Source organism: Marmota marmota, unplaced genomic scaffold (assembly GCF_001458135.2).
Source record: "Marmota marmota marmota unplaced genomic scaffold, marMar, whole genome shotgun sequence".
In the NCBI taxonomy this organism is placed as follows: domain Eukaryota; kingdom Metazoa; phylum Chordata; class Mammalia; order Rodentia; family Sciuridae; genus Marmota; species Marmota marmota.
The window spans coordinates 6,484,643-6,500,697 of record NW_026000153.1 but is presented as its reverse complement, the minus strand read 5'-3'; the positions used below and the strand labels follow the sequence as shown (position 1 = coordinate 6,500,697).

Sequence of the window (16,055 nt, the reverse complement as noted above, 5' to 3'; positions counted from 1 at the left end):
CCAGATGGGGCATGAAGTTGATGTGTGGCAACCTAAAATTCTGACTTATGAACATTTAGAAGAGACCAAGAACCAGCAGTTGACTGTGCAGGAAGTTCAGGAAAAGCCAAGAACATGCTGGAGATACCAGGTCAGGGCAAGGGAAAAGGGGGAAAGGAAGTCAGACCCTCAGACTTCCAGCCCAGCATCCATGCAGGAGAGAGCACTCCCTGGGCACTATGTGCTGGCCAGAGCTCACTGGTTTCTCTGGGTGCTGCTTTGTGTCTCACTGCAGTGAAAATGATTGAAAATGATCTCCAGAGATCTTGGTGGGATGTCCAAAGAGACTTTTAATCCATCCTTGACTGGATTGTCATGGGCAGAGACAAGTCTGGGGTGATTTAGGTTTGTGCCCATCATGAGGCTGGAGACCAGATGCTGCATAATGTCCCACCTAGCTTTGCCCCATTGATGGTGAGGAAGGCTCTTCTAACACACCAGGAAGAGCAGTGATATATAGTGTTAGGAGCACCAGAGGAAGCTCAGAAGGTCTGGGCATGTGACCTTCGACAAACCCATCAGCCTCTGGAGCCTAGTTTTCTCTTTTGTATAAATGACATTGGGGCTGGGAGTGTAGCTCAGTGGTCAGGCACTTGCTTAGCATATGTGAGTCCCTGGGTTTAATCCCCAGCACCGAAAAAAAAAAAATGGCATTAAAAGTTTCTCTCCAGTTTGATCACAGGGTTATTAAAAGGATCAAATGAGATAACATATACAAATCAACTAAAAACTGTAAAGAGCTATATCAATATATGAGACTATAATTATGATGATGATTCTATTTTGCTGATCACAAGAGCAATATATTCCTTGTAGAAATTACAGAAGTATACTAGGAAGAAAGTAAAATGGTCCAGTGTCTACACTGGACCATTTTGCAGGGCTGCATGGAATGTGCAGGAAGGTGATCTAAGATGGAAGGCATGAGATTCTTGAAAGCCAGAGACACGGGGCAGGCGAGGGAGAACAGACTCCCTCAGCTTTTGTTATATGTGAATGTCTTAATTTCTTCCTCACTTCTAAAGGACAGTTTTGCCAAATATAGGATTCTCAGTTGACAGGTTTTTTTTTTCTTTTTAATACTTTCAATATATTAGCTTACCACCTTGTCCTCTCCAAAGTTCTGATGAGAAATCTGCCAATAACCTTCCTGAGGATACCTGGTATGTGACAAATCGATTCTCTTGTTGCTTTTGAGATCCTCTATTCTTCAGAAGTTTTATTATAGCGTGCCTTGATGTTAGTCTCTTTGTATTCATCTTACTTAGAGTTTACTGAGCTTTTTGGATGTTTTTACTCGTGCCTCTAATCAAATCTGTAAAGTTTCAGCTGTTATTTCTTCAAACATTCTTCTATGCCCCTCTCGTCTCCCTGGAAACACCTGATGGTGTCCCATAGCTCTGACAGGCTCTGTTCACTTTTAAATGTTTTTTCCTTCTGGTCTTCAGACTTAATAATTTTGACTGTCCTTTCTTCTAGTTCACTGATTCTGTTTTTCTGCTGGCTCAAGTCTGCCTTTCATTTTCTCTAGTGAATTTTTCATTTCAGTTGTATTTTTCAGCTTCAGAATTTCTTTGTTTTCTTTCTCTTTACTGATATTTCCATTTTGTTCATACATCATTTGCTTGAATTCATCCATATCTTCCATTACTTTTTTGAGCAACTTTAAGATAGTTGCCTTTTGGGCTGGGGCTCTAGCTAAGTTGGTAGAGCACTTGCCTAGTATGTGTGAGGCACTGGGTTCTATCCTCAGCACCACATAAAAATAAAATAAAGGTATTGTGTCCATCTGCTATTAAAAAAAAGGAGAGTTGCCATTAATTTATTTATTTACTTACTTTCTGTAGGGGGGATTGAATCTAGGGGCATTTTACCACTGAGCTACATCCCCAACCCTTTTTAAATTTTTTTGTTTTGAGACAGGTTCTCACTAAGCTGCTTAGAGCATCACTAAGTTGCTGAGGCTGGCTTTGAACTTGCTATCCTCCCATCTTGGCCTCCCAAGTTGTTGGGATTACAGGGACGTGCCACCATGCCCAGCATGAACATTTTTAAGACTGATGTTTTAAACTCTTTGTCTAATAGATCTGCCATCAACCCTTTTTCAAAGATACTGTTGTTGATGTTGTTGTTGAATGGTCTTCACTCTTCTACTTCTTTGTGTAATTTGTGATTTTCTTTTTTGTTGTTAGGAATGATATCCGAATCAAACAATGCCATAACACTAGAAAGCAGATCCTCTTCCTTCCCCAGAATTTGCTAGAAGTATTTGTTATCATTTTAATTTTATTCTATTCTATTTTTATCTTATTTTTTGTATGTTATCTCTGTGCCAAGAATCAGCTTGAGGTGTCAATTTAAGGACTTCTCAGGTCTTTCTGGAGCCTATGCCTTTTCCCTTGAACATACGTGGTTACTTCCTAATTTCCCCCACATATGAAGTTGCTTTCAAACAGCTTGGTCTTTAACGTTTGGCTTCCAAAAGTAGAAACAGTAAAATGAAGGGAAGAAAAAAAATTCTCCTGGAAGTTGCTTCAGCCAAAAGGAGAGAGAGCTGCAGTGGTGGGAAGAGGTGCAGGGGAGATGCTACCTCTTTACCTGCACCCATGTTTTCAGAAGCAGCAGTGGGCAATTAAAGCCCAGATCCCCAACGTGTGGAGGATGGGGGTATTTTTTTTCCTTTGCCCTTCTTGGCTCCCCCAAACTGTGTGCAAGTTACTCCAAGAACACATGCATAGCTGCCTGCCATGGGGCTGGCTGGGGTGGGGGATGCTCAGCAGCTACTGTTACAAGCTGAAATCGTCTAAAAATCAATTCTGATTTATTCTCCAAGCATTCCCTGGATCTTGCAAGCCTTCAGTAGACCCCAAAGTTCTACACAGAGTTCCATTCAAAATCCATCAGATGGGTTTTGCCAGTGCAATTGTTGTTCAGGTGGGGAGACAGATTCCTGGTGTGTCTTATCCTATCATCCTCTCAGAATCCCCTCCACCTAGTAACAATTCTGTGCATATTCTTCCTCTCTTCTTTCTTTTTTATGTGCATATGCTTCTTTAACTACAGTTGTATACCTGTTTTGAACCTGAGAATGGATATTGCTATTCTTGGGTTAGCTGAGGTTAGAGAAGGGAAATGCTTGTTTGCCAGAGGAAGTACCTATCGCCTGTCCCAGGGACTACCCTGGCTTTTAGGAATCGAGGCCCTTCCTTCTTAGGTCACTTTCCTTCACATTCCATCCCGCTGCGGGGTGGCCCAGTGTACCAGCAAGCCAGCCCGTTGTCTATCACACAGAACCCTGAAACAGGATGAGGCCAGAGTAGGACTGTACATGTTTTCAAAGAAACAAAGGACTTTTAAACCTGAGACTTCATTTTGTACAGTGAGAGACATCACCTCTGCCCAGGTTAGAAGACACTTCTAAGTTGCATGGGGTGAGAGCAAGGGCATTTCTTCCAAGACTGTCTTAGCACAAAAGCACCCCTGTGGTCTTCTTCCTGGCCTTGTCAATTGCCTATAGCCAAAGGACTTGGCTTGTGAGTCAATCTGGCCAAAATCAATTATAATATTGATGGAGGAAAAAGCTCTAAGGGCACCAAAAGGAGCCACGTATTCTACAGGTGAGAGAGAACACTGAATTAGATTTTAGAAATGCTACAGGGTTTTTCACAGGCTTCTCAAACTATCCTACTCAGGGAAGAATAGGCAGGGACTGAGGTGATGACAGCAGAATGAGTCCAAAGGGGGTTCTGAGTGGCTCAACTTGCTTCTGCATGTGGTAGTGATTCTGGGGGCCCCTTCCATGCTTCAGCTCTTGAATTCTAAGTGTTCCATTCTGGCTTGAAACAAAGCCACGCCAAAATGGCTTTCCACAAAGAAAATGAGTCTGAGGAAGGCTCCCCAGGAGAATCTCCTTGAGGGCTATGTTACCTGAGCATTTCTGCCTTTGATGTCATCTGGGCTCTGTCCAGCTGCCTCGGTCTGGAGCCAGGGACCAGGTGTGTGACCTGAGAGAAACAAGGAAGATCTCATCATTGATTGGACCGGGGAAGGTTGGGCCCACTCCACCAAGAAACCCGCTCAGCCAGCACTTCCACACCAGCAAAGGAACCCAGGGCAAGGTGAGCCTGGAAACCTGAGACCACTGGGCTCCTGGCCCTGGACTGTGCTTCCGCCCCACCCTCAAAGCCACAGACCACAGACACAGGGTCCTCATGTCCATGCTGCAAGGACAGCATCTCGTGAGGCCCATCATCTTTAAGCTTGTTAGCGCTTCCTGACTCATGGCTCACCACAACCTTCAGCTACACCCATCTACAGTGTACCAGGCACCATGCCAGGGTCAGTTAGACCCAAAGCCCCCAGGAGAGTCCAGGTTGCTGTGCTACTTAAAAAACAGCATGTAATAAAGAAACAATGATCACGAATTATTTATGATATTGAAAAACTGATAATAACCTGGATTCAATCAAAGGTTCTAGGTAATCTAGAGTTCAGTATCATATAATGGAGTACGAAGAAGCTGTCTTTGTACAAAGTGTTGATTTGGAGGAACTAAATTGTATAAAATAGAACAGTCTCGATTATTTTTAAAATTCACTAAAAACACAATTAATAAATGGAAATGTTTCCTCTTGAGTAGAATTATTATTTTTTAAAATTCCTGTGAATAAATACTTCTGAAGTTTTCTACCATGAGCATATATTAACCATTGGGACAACTCTGTATGGTACAGTTTTAAAAATGAACTATCACTCAGAAGGGTCTCTGAAACTTAACAAAACATTAATAAATGGGTACTGTAACTTTCATTAAAACATTTTTTTAAATTAATGAGTGCACTGGGTCTAGAATAAAGATATTTTGGAGCAAATGATGCAGGGAATCTCAGATTTTTGAGCCAGTTTGAGTAAAAGTAAAAAGGCACTGACAGCCCCTGATCTGATTCCCTGTGAGAAGATAGCCTTGGGAATGACTATTTTTAAATCTCAGAAACTCCTGTCCACTACAGAAAAATCTTCTAGGTCTGGGTTTCACAATCCAGGCTTTATTAACATTTTGGGCTCTATGATTCTTTGTGGTGAGGCCGTCCTCTGTGCTGTAGGACATTTAACAGCAGAACTTGTCTCTCTGTTACTAGGTGCCAGTCACACTCCTGCCCCAGGCCCATGCCCAATTGTAAACTCAAACCTGACTCTATACATGGCTGACTGGTCCCTGGGGGCCAACATCTCCCCATTTGAAGAGCATTAGGTAATAAAACAGGCTTCCCCAGGTAAACAGCTCTCCCTAGTTTTGATACAGATGCCTGGAAACAAGAGCAAAGAGGTTAAAGGAGATTCAGTGAGTTCTCCATAAAATAGAAAAGACAACTCGGGCCTCAGTGCAAGAGAAATTTCACTGGTGCCAGAAGTGAGTGGTGGAGACAACGTCAGGGTTAGACAGAGTGCTTTGGATTTAAAAATAGCTTTGAAGGGATTTCCCCTTATAAAATGTCACTAGAACCTTCTGGAATTCATCAAGTGGGGCCGCTCTATGGAAACCATCCATCACATCGGCTATTCCCCATGGAAAGGTATTTCATATTCATCCAAACTACAGTTTTCAAACTTTTGGTACTGGAGCTCAGAGTAAAAATCTTTTTACATCTCTTCCCCATCTCCATCCAGCCCCTACTGCACTGGCAGAGCCCACGGAGTGAACGCTGCTTGCTGCCTTTGCTGCGATCTCCTGCAAACCGAGGGCTCTGCTTCCCTGCGAATGCAGCTGTGGCCCTGAGGAACACTGGGAGCAGCAGTCGTGGTGCACACTCCTCTGCACTGTGAGGTTAAAAGAGGAACGTCTGTGCCGGGGCTGACGGAGCAGGACCCAGGGCCAAGCTGGCTTTCAGCCTTTTTTTCCTTCATGTGCAAACCAAAACTCGCCTTGTATCTTTCTCCAGCCATAGCCACATTTTCATATTAGGGGGAAAAAAATTCATTCTGTAACCAAGTGACATGAGAATAGATATGTAGGACTTGGAGAGTGTCCAGAAAGGATTTAGAAATTTGGCTGGCCATTAAGGCAGGGCCTCCTGGAGACTCTTCTGCCAGCCTTGGAGTGCAATTCCTGGGAGCTGGGAAGGTGGGCTCAGGAAAGGCAGACTCGTGTGAGGAGCAGACCTAACCATCAGTGCAGGGCCAACGGTCTGCCCAACCTCAGTCTACCGTGGCAGGAAAGTGAGGAGGTAGCGTGCCCAGATGCAAAGATCACTCTGGTCGTGGAGCAGAGATCTGAACTAGCCCTGACCACAGGCAGCAGAGGCAGGCCTCTGTACTCTGCCTTGGTTTCTCCAGCTGTACATGAAGCCAGATGGCACCAAAGGGCCTTCTCGTCATCTCTAAGTGAAGGGAATGACAGGTTCCATTGGATCTAAACCTTCCATCTGGCCTTTTCTCTCCTTCCCTACTGTCACTGCTATCATAGAACTGGTGGGCCCAGGAGACTCGTCATCCCTTTGAGCACATCTCCTCTGGACTAAGCCTAAGCTAAGAGCGGTCACCCTACATGCCACATGCCTCCCTTCCTGCACAGGTAGATGGACCTGTGGGTGGGCTAATCTTCTTCTCTCTCCCCAAAATTTGCAATCTAAAAGTTTCAATGATTACTGAAAGCAGTATTCATTTATCAAAAGAATTTAGACAACACAGACAAGCACTGAGTGACAATCACTTCATATTTTAGTGTATTTCTAGTCTCTTCCTCTATTTGATCAAATTCTCTTTTTCTCCATCAACACACAAGTTACTTTTATTTTATTTTATTTTTTAAATTTAAATCATAAGCAGGACGCAGAGCCACACAATGGTAATCCCAGTAGTTCGGGAGGCTGAGGCAGGAGGATCCCAAGTTCAAAGCCACAGCAATTTAGTGAGGCCCTAAGCAACTCAGAGAGACCCTGTCTCAAAATTAAAAAAAAAAAAAAAAAAAAAAAAAAAAAAGGGCTGGGGATGTGGTTCAGTGGTTAAGCATCCTTGGGTTTAATCCCGGAACAACAACAACAACAAAAAAATAGATCGTATCTATTTTTTGTGTACTTTTTTGGTATTATTTTATTTCATTCAAGATGGTGTTGATGTTTTCTCAATGTGCTAAATATTTGGTAACATTGTTTTAATGTTTTCCTGGTGTTCCATTTTGTGGCTCTGCTTTAATTTTTTAAACTCCATTGATGGAGATTTGTGATATTTCCAATTTTTTTATTCTATAAATGGTTGAGCAATGTATACATGAGTGAGCCTTTTTTTTCAACAAGTATTTACTGAGTGCATGCCTCACTCCATTCTGAGAGCTGGAGATGGGCCAGTGCATAAAATTGGTGCCTTCTCTGCCATTCAGGTCTTACCCTGTACGGGGGATGACAGACAAGGGGCAGGCAAACACATCACATGTCAGCAGGCAATAAATACCTTGAAGACATTAAAAAACAGTGTGAAGAGAATAAAAAGTGATGGGCCAGAGAGACCTACTATTTTACATCAGTCAAGGATTGTCTAATAAGGTACTGCTGTGGACTGAACTGTGTCCCCCCTTCTCAAATTCACATGTGGAAATCTCAATACCAGTGTGATGGTACTGGCAGATGTGCTTTTGGGAGGTGATCAGGGTTAGATGAGGTCATGTGGGTGGGTCCCCTGATGGGATTAGTGCCCTCATATTAGAAAGTGGTTCTTCCTCTTTGCCATGTCAGTACAGTGAGAAGGTGGCTCTCAAACTCTTTGACAGAGTTTCCTCTGTCAAAGCAGGAAACTGAATCAGCCAGCACCTAATCTTTTCAGCTTCTAGACTGTGAGAAAATATACGTCTGTTCAGCCAGCCAGTCTATGGTATTATGTTTTGGCAGCCTGAGCTGATAGACAGGTACATTTGATCCAGAGGAAGTAGAGAATGAGTCTGTGGCTATCTGAGGAAAATGTCTCATACAAAAGGAAAAGCAGATGCAAAGAACCCAGAGGAGAATTGTGCTTTGAATGTTCTAGAAATTGAGGTGGTGTTAGAGCAAGTAAGGTGGGAGGAGAGTGGTTCAAGAGGAGAGGGACAGTTCATGTAGGTCTTATGAACCATGATAAAATTTTCTCATTGATTTGGAGCAAGATGAGAATTTACTGAAGGCTCTGGGGCAGAGGGCAGCTTGGTTGGGCTGGGGCTTTAGACACATCACTTGTGCTACAGTGGGAAGCAGGGAAGCCTGTTAGCAGGTTCCTGGGGTAATTTGGGAAAGAAATGCTTAGGCCAGGGTTGGGGTGGAAGAAGAGGTGAGAGAGATCACATTCTAGATGCATTTCACTGGAAGATGCCCTAGAGTTTACTGCTAAGTTGAATGTGGGAGAAGAGAAAGAAGTTGAAGATGATTCTGAGGTTTTTGGTATTAATAAAAATGGAGGAGCCATCAGAGATCAGGGGAAGTAGAAAGGAGAGAGAGAGCTGTTGGGAAATCTTAAGTGGGAGAAGAGCTTTGGAAGAAGGGGTTGTACACTACCCTGATGCCTCTGAACATGGGATTTGGCAAGGAGGAGGTCCACTGGTGGCCTTGATAGCAGCTCTTGTCATGGCAGGGAGGGGAGAAGGACTGGGAGGACTCAGCTGGAGAGAGAACAGGAGGAGAGGAAGTGAGACAGGGAGACACTGCTGGCTCAAAGAGGAGCAGAGAAGGCTCAGGGACAGAGTAGATCAAGGGACAGATTTTACAGACATCAAAGCACCTTTGCAGGTTCAGAGAAATAAAGAAATGCCCAGGAAAGGCAGAAGTTGTGGTAAAGGAGTAGGAGGCTGGAAGACAGTTTATGAAGGGCTGTGGCTGACAGTAACTATCAGGAGTAGCCAAAAAACGCTCGCTGGGGCAGAGGGTCCTGCCCAACTGCCCACTACAAAGGCAGAAATAATTACTCTCCCCCTGAGGTGTGCTTTTTCTACGGATTCTCTCAGCTTTGGAACATCTCATCCTTTTTAATTTCTGTGACATGATCCACCCAATACTGCTAAAGTCATTGTACTGCCAAGTGGAGAAGTTGCACAGCTCCTGGAAATAATGGTGGCCAAGTTTTACTTTAAACATAAAATAATTCTTTTCAAAGAGGAGTTGGACTTCAATGAGATATCACTTTGCACTCACTAGACTGTCTACTGTGAAATGAAATTAAGATTTACAACTGAAAAATCAGGGTTGATAAGGACGGAGAAAAACTGGAACCCTTATGTGCTTTTCGTGAAAATGTAAAATGGTGGAGCTGCTATGGGAACTGGTATGGAGGTTCCTCATCCAATTAAAAATAAAAATTACCATACAACCCAGCCATTCTACTTTGAGATATATACCCCAGAGAATTTGGAATCAGGTGTCAGGAGCTGCCACGTAGGAGTTGAGCGCCCCCTAGTTTTGATTGATGGGAATGTAGAGATATGGCAAGCCAGCCATGGGCTGTGTGTGTGTGAGCTGTGAGCATTTTGAACACACAAGCGGACTGGACTGACGATGCAGCTCTGTCTGGGCTGTGCCCAGATGTGTCCCTTTCGCTTGTTCTGCCTTTGATCATCTCACAGCACATGAGATGGGTGTGGTCTTCCAAGATGTCAGTCAACCTGCTGACCTGGGAGATATCGCGAAGCTAGACTCGACCCCCTGAAACCTGACTCCTTGCTTCATTTGAATGGCTTCTCCCCAATAAAACTGGGTTCGAGGTGTGCTCTTTCTCTTTCTTGCCTGCCTTAACTCCTTTGTGGGAGCTGGATCAGAAGAGCTGTCATAGAACCCAAAGAAAAAGGTATTTCTGTGTCATTATTTCATGCCAGCCCAGTTCACCTGGAGTGACCCTAACTGGTTTAGTTGTTTGCTGTGACAATCAGGGTCTTAAGGAGACATTTGTATACCTCTGTTCATAGCAGCAAATATTTTTAAGAGCTAAAATGTGAAAGAACCCAATCATCCAGTGAATAGATAAACAAAATGTGGTATTTGTGTATGTGTGTGTGTGTATGTATACATACATATATAATGGAATATTATTCTGCCTTAAAAAGGAAGGACATTCTGACATAAATTACATGAATTAACTTTGAGGACATCATGCTAAGTGAAATCAGCCTGTAACAAAAAGCAAATAGTGTATGGTTCTGCTTATAGGAAGTACTTAGTGTACTCAAAATCATAGAGACAGAAAGTAGAATGGTGTTTGCCAGGGGCCGGGGGGCTGGGGGGAGAGGGAAACATGGAGTTATTAATCCATGGGTGTAGAATTTCAGTTTTACAAGATGAAAAGTATCCTGGAGTTTGAAACATCTTCACCACCTCAAAAGGAAACTCCATACCCATTAGCCGTCACTCCCCATTTTCCAACCCTCAGTCCTTGGAATGCCTAATCTAACTTTCTGACTCTATGGATTTGCCTATTTTGGACATTTCATATAAATGGGATCCTACAATTGTGGCTGTCCTATTTGGTTTCTTTAACTTAGCATAATGTTTTCAAGCATCATTCATGCCCTAGCATGTCTCAGTACTTCATTCCTTTTTATTGCTGAATCATATCTCATTACAGGATGATCATGCATTGTCCATCAATTCATCAGTCATTTCCACTTTTTGGTGATTGTAAATTATGCTGCTATGAATATTTCTGCACAGCATTCATAGTGTAGTGCTTTGTTTGAAGACTAGCTTAAAATTCTTTTGGGTCTATACCCAGGAGAGGAATTGATGGGTTATGCTATAGGTTGGATCTGGAAAGTCCCCCAAAGGCCCATGTCTTCAAGGCTTGGTCCTCGGCCTGTGGCGCTCTGTGGTTTGGTGGAGACCTTTAAGGGGTGGAATCTAGTGGGAAGTCTTAGGTCATGGGGGTGTGCCCTTAAAGGGGACTATGGACCCTAGTCTCTTTCTCTCTTTTGATCCCTGGCTGCCCCAAGCTTTGCTTCACCATCTGCATAAGATACTGCCTTACCACAAACCCAAAAGCACTGGGCCAGTCGACCATGGACTGAAACCTCTGAAATTGTAAGCCAAATAGTCTTTTCTCTCTTTAATTGATTATCTTGGTTATTGTATTACAGTAAAGGAAAAGTGACTAACACAGGTGATATGTTTTATATTTAAATTCATTGAAGAACCTAATGCATCACTAAAATATTTAAATAACTAGACAAAAACATCCTACCAATGGGAAAAAAATAGCCATTAACTGCAGAGCAGAGACAGTGAATACATCCATTGGAAAAGCTAAATATTAGGGCATTTGTGTACTGTGGTATGTGTGTACTTTAGCATGCATGCGCTCCAGAAGGAAGGGGAGAGAAAACAAGCAGGATGAGACACAGTGAGCACTGCCACCCCTGAGCATGAGAACCCATGTGTCTCACAGAAACAACACTGACTCCTGGACCATGAAGACTCCGATATCTTGGGGAACCAGTTCAATAGCGAGGAGAGGAAAACTGCACGGAGAAATGTGATCACACTAACATCATTAACAAGGCTCTCCCCTGTGATTCACAAGGATGGCAAGAATATGCTCATTTAATTTTGAGGGAATCTCCCAAAGTATTTCATGTCCACTGATGCCACGTCAATGGAAAATAGTTACCTTATTTTTGAAATTGCAATTTCCCTTTCTTGTCTGTAAGATGTTAGTTCATTTAGCAGACATTTTTTTTTTTCTGTTCCTTTCTGAGCAGCAGGGGATTACTTTTGAGGTGGGCACTGAGGCAAACATTTCTCTTGCGATGAGGCATAGAGCACAGACTGCCAGCTGTGCCCTCCCTGCTGGGCAGGCTGAGTGGGGCTGAGGTAGCTCTCCAATTCTCAGGCACCATGGGCTGTATGAAGTCTGCCATTGCTGACTTCCTAAGTCATGCCCAATGAGAACGGGGACCCCTAAGTCTTCATACTGATATCTTATTTCACAAGATTATTGTGCTTATTTCATAAGATGAAAAAAGAATGTTATTTAGTGACATTCCCCAACTTATGGTAGCCTGTGTAGCCTTACTCAATCAGGCACCTTATGCCTAAAGTACCATAGGGGACTTATGGTTCCTAAATGCACCATGCTATCATGCTTTCTCCTGGGCATGTGCAAAGAGTGCCCTCTCTCTAGGCCACTGTGACCCCACCTTCTACTCCTTCCCCTCAATGCCCCTAACACTCAAGTCATTAAGACACTGTCATGTATGGCGGTTAACTTCTCACTCATCTCTCAGGAGTGTGCATGGCAGAGGGTGGTGTGGGGACCTTGCTTCTTACTCTGCAGCCTCTGGTGCCTGCAGGGTGCCTGCTGTGCAAGGGCAGTGTGTACACATTTGCTGAACCGAGCAGGAACGTGAGACCCGCGCAGCACCTGCCTCCTCCAACTGCTGGCTCTTCAGTCTTTTTAAAAGCTAAAGGGATGTGATTTCTCCCCCATCTGCCTTTATAACAATCCACTCCCTTTCTCTCAAGTCAGAAAAATGGTATTTACATGTGATTAAAAGAGGACGCAAGGCCCCTCTCTCTGACAGGCAGTCCGACAGCCAGAAGAGGGAACTCTACCCAGGCTGGTGCTGAGAGCCCTCTGCCCTGACCAGAGCAGGCTGAGCACCTCTGCTCCTCTGCAGAAGGGACCTCACCAAGGCCCCTCTGAGAGGACAGGGCCACTGAACCTGGTCCCCAATTCCTGGTCTCAAGCTAGCCCTGGACTCTGATGACTTTTCATTAGGGTGCTCAGGTGAGTGCGACGGGGTCCTTACTTAGGCAATAGGGTAGGAACACATCCAACTCTCACCCCATACTGTTGAATCTGCTGCCTTCGACTACCCCTTGTCCAGTCCGGCTGGCTCAGCACTGCACAAGAATTGGCTCAATTTAACCAGTGAGCAGCCATAGTGCGGTAGTACCCCACCCTCACTTTTCTCTCACTTCCCTGTTATTTCAGCCTCAGTCTCCTCCTCTCTTCTCAGGGATGAACAGGTGAGCTGAGTTAAAGCCTTTCTTGGAGCCTGACCACACTGTTCAGTCAGCAGGAGGCTGGCTAAGTCTCAACCTAGATTGTACACCAGAATCACCTGGCAGCTCTCAAAAATAGTGACATCTGGGTCCCACCTGGATATTTTGATAAGAGGCAGCCTGGAGTTCAGGTCTTTTAAAAGCTCCTAGGTCATTCCAGTGGGTAGCCAGCCATGGTTGAGAACCATTGGCATAAGGATATTTTCCACTGCCTGATTTGTCAGAATTCTGAATTGGGGGGAATTCTATTTCTTTCCCAGACATTCATGTAAAGTCTCTGTATCCCATTTCAGTGTTGTTTGGGGGCATTTAGCTTCCTAGTCAAAAGTCCCAGGGATTGGGTTGTGGCTCAGTGGTAGACAGCACTTGTCTAGCATGTGTGAGGCCCTGGGTTTGAGCCTTAGCACCACATATAAGTAAATAAAATAAAGGTCCACTGACAACTAAAAAAAAAAAAAGTCCCGGGAGGAGAGGGATATATGGTAAATTTAGGTATCCAAATCTGATGCCTGTTAACCCTGGTGTTGTGCAAAAAACAAAAACAAAATCTCCAAGTGAACTCTTATATGCAAGGACAAATACATATTCTGAAACTTAAGTATGAACACACTGTATCCTTGCAGCAGAACAGTAAAATCATGATGTCACCCTGCAGGCAGTCTCTGGTCAATCAATACACACTGAGCACCTACTTTAGGAGTGTCAGGAAAAGCCAGAAGTCTTGTCAAGGTAGTACTTACTTCGGGGGACCTTGCTGGGGTAAATCTTCTGGCATGGTTTGTATTCATCCGGAGGGGGGAAGTCTTCCACAGAATGGAACGTGAATTTAGACTCGAAGTCATCTGCACATGTGGGAAATGGTACAGTTTAGTTGGGTTACTGGCAGGCCCCACGTTGGGTCGCTCCAGGAGAACACACGTCACTCTAAGCAAACGCACTGTGTTCTGCTTGCTTGCTCTGTGCAAAGGTGTTGACAGAAGGGCTATTCCCCCCAAGACATCCATCCACCTTTCAAGTTTTACTGCTTAGCTGGGAGGAGGGGAAGTAGAGTGAGATCAGCAGTGATTTCCCATCACCCACCAAACTACTCCAACCAACATCTTAAGGAAGCTCCTAAGGGGGCAGAAGTGAGCTCCTGGGGAGAGAAGAGGAGTGGTCATGTCTCCCTTTCCTGGGCTGACTCCTGCCTTTTGAGCTGGGTCTTATGTCTGACCATAGCCTAGCACACAGAAGGGGGGCAGAGGTGTTGCAGTCACATCCAACTCCAGGTGCCTTTAACTTCCTACTTCCATAGTTTTGCTCCAATTGTCCCCCTACCTCATGGGCCTTCCACCCACTCCTTGCCCTTATCCAAATCACTCTGGTCTCTCTGGCACTCTGGTCTCTCAGTCTCCATGGAGAGAGATAGACATACACAGAAAGAGAGAATTCAAATGCTGGTTTTCTTTCTGTTCTCTAATCTGAGTCAGAAGTCTAAGAGTAGTAGGCCCTGGAACTATAGTGAAAGTGGTAAAAGAAACCCTATTTCACAGGCCCTGTAGGCTGTCCTGTATCTGTGTGAGCCCACAGTTCACTGGGAAGCACATAAGCTCTCTCCAGGGGCCAGGGGAAATCACTTCCTCACTGGCACCAGCCCCTCAGGTGTGCACCTGCTTACCGGTGATGTGCATGCTTCCATTCCGTAGCTGACCTCCGGGCTGCTGGGTGGGGGTCCAGGCAGGGTTCTGCTGGCTCTTGCTTGAAAGCTCTGTGGTGGGTGATCTTGCAGGAGGTGCTGGAGGTGGATTTAGCTTTCCACCACTGGTCCCTTATGCGGAAGATGACAGAGCATTCAGAGTTAGGAATGGGGACAGCGATGTTATAACTTTATGTGAGAGATTAGACATTTAGGTCTCTGGCTATAATATGATATAGAGATTAAAAGGGCAACTGCTTGAGCCAAACTGAGATTGAATCATAGTTCCCTCATTGGGACAAATAACAGGTTCTTTGTGCCTCAGTTTTCTTATCCGTAAAATGAGAATACTAGGACCTATACCTCCTAGGGTTGAGAGGACTAAATGAGTTGATTTCAGTCAAGTGGTATACAATAAGTGCTCCATAGTTGTGATAATATTAATGATGACCCTCATTATAAGATGGTACAGCCCTCTGGGCATGGTAGGACAGGCCTGTAATCCCAGCAGCTTGAGAGGCTGAGGCAGGAGGATCATGAGTTCAAAGCCAGCCTCAGGAAAAGCAAGGTGCTAAGCAACTCAGCGAGACCCTATCTCTAAATATAATACAAAATAGGACTGGAGATGTGGCTCAGTGGTTGAGTGCTCCTGAGTTCAATTCTAGGTATCCCCCCCCCAAAAGAAAGATGATGCAGCCCAAGGAATGGCCCCACTGCAGAGTGATAGGAACAGCAAAGGTAGTTGCTAGGTGAGGGCCCAGAGGGAGGCCAGAAGAATGGGTCATAGGGGCATGTTCCTACCCTCAGGTTCTGCTCCCACTGGGTTCTGCCCCCACCAGCTCTTCTGCACTGCAATCTGTTTATTCTCCTTCAGGTCCAACCTAGATCCTTCCCGACCACCAAGGCCCAACTCAAATCCAACCTACACCCTCAAGCCTTCCCTGGTCAATGGCCAGAGGCTCCTCCTTCCTCTCCCTGTGCTATTCTGTGGGACCCTTGGCAGTCTACAGCCCAGTGTCCTGGCTCCTCATTATATATACCCTACTGCTGCTTATTTCCCCAATGACATTGCCACCATCACTTTGCCAGTACACCACTGTTCCCTGTGCTAGTTGCTTACAATTACAACTTCTTTCCCTTCTCCCAAGTTAAGCTGAAGTAGAAGTTACCCCCATTTTATATGTGAAATCAAGTTTCACGTCCAAAGACACCAAGGGAGAGGCCAGGTAAGCCTTCTGGAGCAGGTGGGGGTTCTAGCAGCAGCAGCAGCAGCAGCAGAGTGGTGCCCTCCGAGCTCCTGCTTTCCCTGCAGGGTCTGCCCAAAGGGTCTGTCC

General features: G+C 44.8%; 1 protein-coding gene across 1 annotated transcript in view; it reads right to left on the bottom strand.

Annotated features, from left to right (window-relative positions):
* The window catches only part of Wipf3 (WAS/WASL interacting protein family member 3), an 87,724-nt gene that overhangs the window by 2,255 nt on the left and 69,414 nt on the right, over positions 1-16,055 (bottom strand). The window contains exons 6-8 of the mRNA XM_015490077.2: positions 14,704-14,853; positions 13,787-13,888; positions 3,967-4,043 (exon numbers count right to left, since the gene is read on the bottom strand). Of these exons, the coding sequence (XP_015345563.1) occupies positions 3,967-4,043; positions 13,787-13,888; positions 14,704-14,853 (329 nt within the window). The remainder of the gene's footprint in view (positions 1-3,966; positions 4,044-13,786; positions 13,889-14,703; positions 14,854-16,055) is intronic.